The sequence below is a fragment of the Oenanthe melanoleuca genome, chromosome 1, assembly GCF_029582105.1.
Source record: "Oenanthe melanoleuca isolate GR-GAL-2019-014 chromosome 1, OMel1.0, whole genome shotgun sequence".
Classification (NCBI taxonomy): Eukaryota; Metazoa; Chordata; class Aves; order Passeriformes; family Muscicapidae; genus Oenanthe; species Oenanthe melanoleuca.
The window spans coordinates 41974381-41980967 of NC_079333.1; the positions used below are offsets into that span (position 1 = coordinate 41974381).

Sequence of the window (6587 nt, forward strand, 5' to 3'; positions counted from 1 at the left end):
CAGCACAATATATTTTAATTACCATTTTTATGTGCTGGAGCATTCTGACAGCAAGTAAGGAAGAAGCTGCACTGGGCTTTATGGAAGGGACTGCAGTAATTAATCTTCATTAGGATTGCTGCCATGGCCTTGTGAATTAAAATTTATTACATGGAAAAAGTTTTGGGCACAGCATGTTTGATTAGCAAAATGCCAATATTTATGGGATAAATTATTCCTAACTTTTCTGAACTGTATTTTACTAGCAGATTCATTCATTATTCCTGTACATTTCGTTGGGAAAGAGCTTGTGTACTTTATGGTAGCCTGGAAACTTGACTCATGACCTGTAGTTCAGTGGCAGGGGTGGTTTGTTTCCAGAGGAATGCTGGTAAACCTATGCTCCAAAGCATTCTCTGATAAATGTTAAGTGAAGCAGAGCTTGTCTGGAGATCTTGCCAGGACCATGTTGTTTAACAGCTACTTGGCTGTGTGACTGCACGTTTCAAATGGCTAATTCTCAAGCATTTAAAATCTAAACCTTGCAGCTTGTTAAGGCATTGCTTAAAGCCCAGAAGACAGATAAATACTAACAATTGAAGATTTCTATTTTTTTCTGGTATTACCTGAAAACATACTTGTGAGTTTATTTTGCAGTAGTTTAAAATTAAAGTTTTTTGGTGTATAGCTATCAGGGTCGTAGTTAGTTCCTGTTTCCCAGATGCCATTCAGATATTATGGCATTTGTTTTAGGGACGGGATTCATAAACTGTATTTTAATGTTGGAGTAATATTTTCTACCAAATTATAGCATCTTACTTAGGTGTTACAACTGTGCAAATGGTGGCCACAGAAATTAATGTGCCTGTTCAGAAGCTGGCTGTTGGTAGCTCCTCACCCTGTGTAAACACAAAGTAATTCCTTTCAGACAGCATAGATTGTTCAGGCTGCTGTAAAGCTAAATTTCACCAGATGAAAGATAAGGTACAAGGTAAAAGGAAGGAATTGTAAACCAGATGCACATGCCACTTTTGAAATGTTATTAGTAGAGGACAAAAAGATGCACTGGCCTTGGTTTGGATCTGAATTGGGGATTACTTTCTAACTGAGTTGTTCTGCTAGAAAATAATTTGCATTAGCATAACTTTTTTGGCTATTTATGAACATTAGCTGGTAGTACATCAGTTTATGTGTTTGTGAGGAATGAGGGGCCATCTATGTCCATGGGAAATGATAAAAAGACTGGCTCTGTAGGGTGACAGGCCTTCAGTAAATGGAGACTGAGGAGGAATTCATTTGACAGTAAGTGCAGAAGTATATTCCCGTGTAGCTGCTTTTGCACACTCAGTCCTTTCACGTGTGGAGCTGGGAATTATGCCTGTTACAGCTCCTCCAAAGAGCTTACTGTCCATACAACTAAGGAAAAGCACCCTAAATGAGCACAGGGTGTTTCTGAGCATGATGATGCCACACATTTTTCATCTCCCTTTTAAAATTGCTACTATCACCTTTTGTAAAAGCTACAGCTCTGACTGCTACTTCAGAGTAGTACGGCCCCTTTCCACACCACCCAAACCAGCGCTGGTAGAAATCCATCCTGGAGGAACAGGGTTGGGAGTTGGACTTGCTGTTCTTCAAATATCCCTTTCTACCCAAATCATACTGTGGACAGTCAGTCTGTCTTTCTTCTGCATCTCCAAATTAGGAACACCTTATTCACATTTCCCGTGATTCTCTATTTAACTTCCAAAGCTGTTGTTACCAAACACTGTTTTGCATCTACTTTTTGTGCATCATAAAAACACAACTATTTAGCTCTCTTCATTGCCTGTTGGTTTTGCTGCTGCTGCTGCCTCCTGTGTTATACATTCCTCCTTATTCACCTCTCCAGCTCACAGCCCAGCTGGGGTCAAATTAGTGTGGAAATACACTTGCCTATGTGTAGATGCATCTTCTGTTTACACTGCTGATCAAGCTGCACAATCCATCAGTAATAGTAAGAAGCAGCTTGACTCAGCAGAATCATCCCACAAAAGTTATGATGATAATTAATCATAATTGTGTTGACGTGCTTTTGTTTGTGGGAAAAAAAATGAGGAATCTCACAGTTCAGTTCCTTGTGAATGTGTTTTATATTTAAATATTTTACCTTATAGATATCTAGGCCTATGGGCCTCTGAAACTCCAAAAGTAATTATAATTGTTGGTGTTTAAAGTCTGCTATTTCATAGCTTGTAGGTACAAATGCATAGCTTGTGAGGTTTCTGCAGTGTTTTAATTGCTAAGATGTTTTTAACTAATGTCCTAGATGAAGCATTAGTCAATTATGAATGCAAACCAGGCTTCAGAGTCCGTTCAAAGACTGGAAATAATTGGCTCTTTTGCAAACAAGCTAAAATGTTTTTACTTAATGAAGCCTTTCTTGTGCTTTTAAAGTGAACCCCTACAGTCTGTCCTGATCAAAGTGAACACCATGAAACTCCAGCCCAGACCCACACTGTCCACTTGGAAAAGTGAGAATTCTTTATGCTTCAGTATATTTTCATATACTGTCAGTATAGCTCCAGCATTTATGGAATACCTTAAGCCCTACAGAGAGAAGAAATATGAGAGTCCTTTTCCCAGAAAAGGCATTAAAAAATGTTGGTAGTGAGCCCTGAAAACCCGCCCCCATGCAAATGACAGCTCAAAGCCAGCAAAGTTGCTATGTCCTATGAATTATAGGAAGGGTGAGTATTTGGAGCAGTCATCGTCTATTCATGGAATCACTGAATATTTTCAGTTGGAAGGGACTGGATCATCTAGGTCCAACAGTCCCTGCCATGGGCAGGGACACCTTTCACTAGACCATATTTCTTTACTCTGTTTCTCTTGGGTAGATAGGGAAGAACAATATAAAGGTAGGATATTTAATTTGCCTTAATTGTGGAAATGTGGGTGTTTCTTAGAGGATTTCCCTCCTTCCTCTGGGCTGTAATGAACAGGCAGGAGGTGACACCGTTCTTCTATGAAAGGTGGGATGGGCCAGAGTGGGAGGCAGGTCATACTTGTGCAGCCCACCAGCACAAGGCCATCAGATCTCCTGCAATAATTCCTTCATCTCTGTGGAGGGGCAGCCAAAAAGGTCAGTGTATGAGCTGCATTGTGCTGCTCATCCCTCTCAGAGAACATTTGGGAACTTGCTGAAAACTGCCATGTTTGGGTTTAATGTTTGGCTTAGGCTGGTTTCCAGTGAGTGGTGAAACCAGCATTTCACAGATTGTTAACTAATCCTATTAATGGAAAAAATTAAGGTGGGCAGCTGGAGGTGGGTTGAATTGGGCATGGGGTTCCTTTGCTGTGTTGATTCTAAGGACAGTATTCCCCAATTAGAGCTATTTATGGTAACAGCCATTTCTAATTGTGAAATGTCTAAACAGTATTTCTGAATGGAGCATTTCACAAGCATATTACATTTACATTTAAGCAATTGTAAAAACTATAGGCATGAAAAAATTCTTGTTGAAACCTTTCTTGTAAATAAACTGAATTTTCTGGGGAATTTTAATTGAAAATCTGAATTTAACCAACTTTTTTTTGAAAAGCCTTAACTCAGGTTTTGATATTCCATTTCTATTTTTGTTATGTTTTAAAAAATACAAGCATAAAAAGCTGAGAATGTTTTTTTTATTCCAGTTAGTTTGTTTGGATGGAATGGTTTGGGGGGTGGGAGTTTGGATTTTACTGGTTTTGGGGTATGAATTCTACCCTACAGTATACAACAACCAGCTCTCCATAATCTGGTTCACAGATATATATTTTATTAGATTGTTTTAGACTTAGATAAGATTTATAGCATTTTTTCTATGTTTTGGACAAAAAAATGCATGAAGATACATGAAAGCTCTGTCTTTACTCCCATTGTTGTCACGTGGCCATGTGGTAGAAGCCAGGGTGATAAAACAGATTGGCAGCTGTTTCATTCAGATTGAAGGCTGCAAAAGGCAGTTCATTCAAGTCTGAAAAACAGCAAGAAAAGAAAAACAGCAGAAGAAATAGGAATTCACCAGGGAAAATTACTGGATTTGCAATTTTTCTCTTCCTCTCATGGCAAAGAGGTGTTTAGTAGCTTCCAAGGGAAATGTCTGAAAAAAGGGGAAAGAGTGATCAAATGAGAGAGTCCCAAATCAAAACTGTGTTAAGTGTAGTATTTGCCAATGAAAAGGCAGTTCCTACATTTTTATTTTTGGTGCATATTTCTTGTAGGCAAGATCTTGAATGCATGTCAGGGTCCACTGACACATTGTTAAATCAGCTTTGTCAAGTTGTCTGTTGCTGTATTAGGCAGCAAATATTAGATAAGAGTTATAGCAATATCCTGATACACTATAATCAATTAAGATAGCAGAACATCCACCACCACCTCGGTCTGAGAGCAGCTCTAATTTAGATATTCTGAGTTCATCAGTTTCCATTTCTTCACCCTTCTGAATTGTAAATTTGTTTGCTCTTATCTTGACACAAATTTGTCTTGTTTAAAAGGAATTGTTAGATTACATGATGATATTGATTACCACAGTTGTTAAAAAGACTAATTGATTTTTTTCTGCAGTGAACTTGAGGAGAAGACTGTAAGAAAGAAGAGAAGCTACAGCAACAGTGCCACAGCAGAAGAAATGCCACTGAAAAGAAAGAAGATGCAATTCAGCCAAGAGGAGGACCCCTGTTTGCCATTAGATACTGGGCTTTCTCTGGCAGAGGATGAAGAGCTTGTACTGCATCTGCTCAACAGTCACAACTAATTATTTTTCTGCAGGTTTTCTACTCTGGGACATTTCCACAATTTTGTCAGTAGTTTACACAAAATGAGTTTGGCATCTGGGCAGCTGGGTACCAGTGAATGTAGATAAATGAGTTCCACGTGCAATGGGATTGCCTTAGATTGGCTCAGAGGTTATGGACAATATTTAGTTTGATTTACAAGGCTTTCTAAATGAACTTTTCAACCTAAATCCCCAGGTGTCATTTTGCAGTAGCATGTTCATAATTTTAAATCCCCAAGTTTTGAAACAATTACCTTCTTTTATTTTCATCTTGCTTTAAATTAAAACAGGATATTCCTTTTTTGACTATGCCAGGTTTGTTGTTTTGGAAGATATTTGTGTACTAAAATTTTTAAGGAAGAAATACTGTTGGCAGCTCAGATCATATTACTTAAAAATAAAGTATGTACTTTCTTCTATGTATAAGGCATATATTTTAAGGAAATTTTAATAAAAATTTCTAGAGCCTTGATGTAAACTTAATGGTGTCTTTCAGCTTTGTTATGAAAGCATATATTTATCCTTCAGGTATCATTCCTATTATGATTCTGTCACTGGTGTTAGGCAATTCAGAAAACAACTTAGACAATTCAGAAAACAACTTTTAGAAGCCAAAGCTGAGTCTTGTATTTGAATCCCATATGAATGAGAAAACATTGTGTCATAGTTGCATCTGTTTGATCTTTCCATATGAACGTATTAAATACTCCTTTTTTTTGTCAGTATCACTTTTTTTTTTTGTCACAGGAATCTATCATCACCTATTCAGTACGACCCTTTCCTCCTCTCCCTATACTCTATGCCAGCTTTTAGCTCAGTTACCCAAAACTGAAAATATACTGCAAATTCTTGCCTCCAAATGCTTCTTCCACTGTTCTGCCAGCAGGCAGAGTATCATAAAAACTATTATAGGCAGAGCACATCTGCCATCTGTTCCTTCCTGACAATGTGGAATGAGAAGAAATGACTGAGTTTCACAAACAGCTAAACATGAAAGATGGGACCTGCTTGGCAGCTGATGCACAGTGTTTGTTTAGTCTACAGTGCCACAGTGGGCCTGGAAAGTGTTGTGATCTGGGAGCAGCATCACTGATGAATCTGTTAATGAAGAAGGATCTGCTGTGGTGCTGCTGTGACTGGTGCACGTGTCCCATGTGCCATCCTGTGAATGGCTGCAGTGAATGTAATGAGCAGCCTCAGCAAACATCTGTCTGTGCTGGGATAGCAGAGCTCCTGCTTCTGTAGCTGTGGAGGAAGGCAGAAAACTGCAGTGCAGAGAGCTCCACCAGCAGAAAACTGCTCAAAGATGGTTTGTATATGGGTGACAATACATATAGTGGTGTGTACTTCTTAGAGATATTCACATATTCATAGTGTATTTGGTGGTGTTCTGTTGTCTTACACGTCACCTGATGTCTCTCAAATCAAAGCTTTGCTCTAAGAAGCATGAACAGTTGTTGTTGAGGCAGGCAAGTGCAAAACCAAGAGACTTACTGTTTCTGACTAGAATATTCTTATTTTTATGCTGAAGCGAGAGAGAAATATTCTTACCTACTGAACAGTAAGACTAAAAATTAAATTACACATGTTGGAAGGATTATGATGCACTTCTTGTGATGATTTTTTAATGGTCTGTATTAAAATAATTTTTCAAGTGCTTTTCCTTTATTATTTTTGGATAATGAAGTTTCTGATATATTTGTGTTACTTGATACAGAGCCAGCCTTTCTTGAATCCTTATGAAGTTTGCCCATCTACTTCAGGTGTGTCCATCCTTGAGGGTATGGTGTGTATATAAAGAATGAA

The 6587-nt window shown here is 38.3% G+C and overlaps 1 protein-coding gene across 1 annotated transcript in view; it reads left to right on the top strand.

The window, feature by feature from the left end:
* DDX10 (DEAD-box helicase 10) overlaps positions 1-5264 on the top strand; it is a 154511-nt gene extending 149247 nt beyond the window's left edge. Inside the window, exon 18 of the mRNA XM_056492541.1 lies at positions 4571-5264. Within this exon, the coding sequence (XP_056348516.1) occupies positions 4571-4760 (190 nt within the window). The 3' untranslated portion in view covers positions 4761-5264. The remainder of the gene's footprint in view (positions 1-4570) is intronic.
* The last annotated feature ends 1323 nt before the right edge of the window (positions 5265-6587 follow it).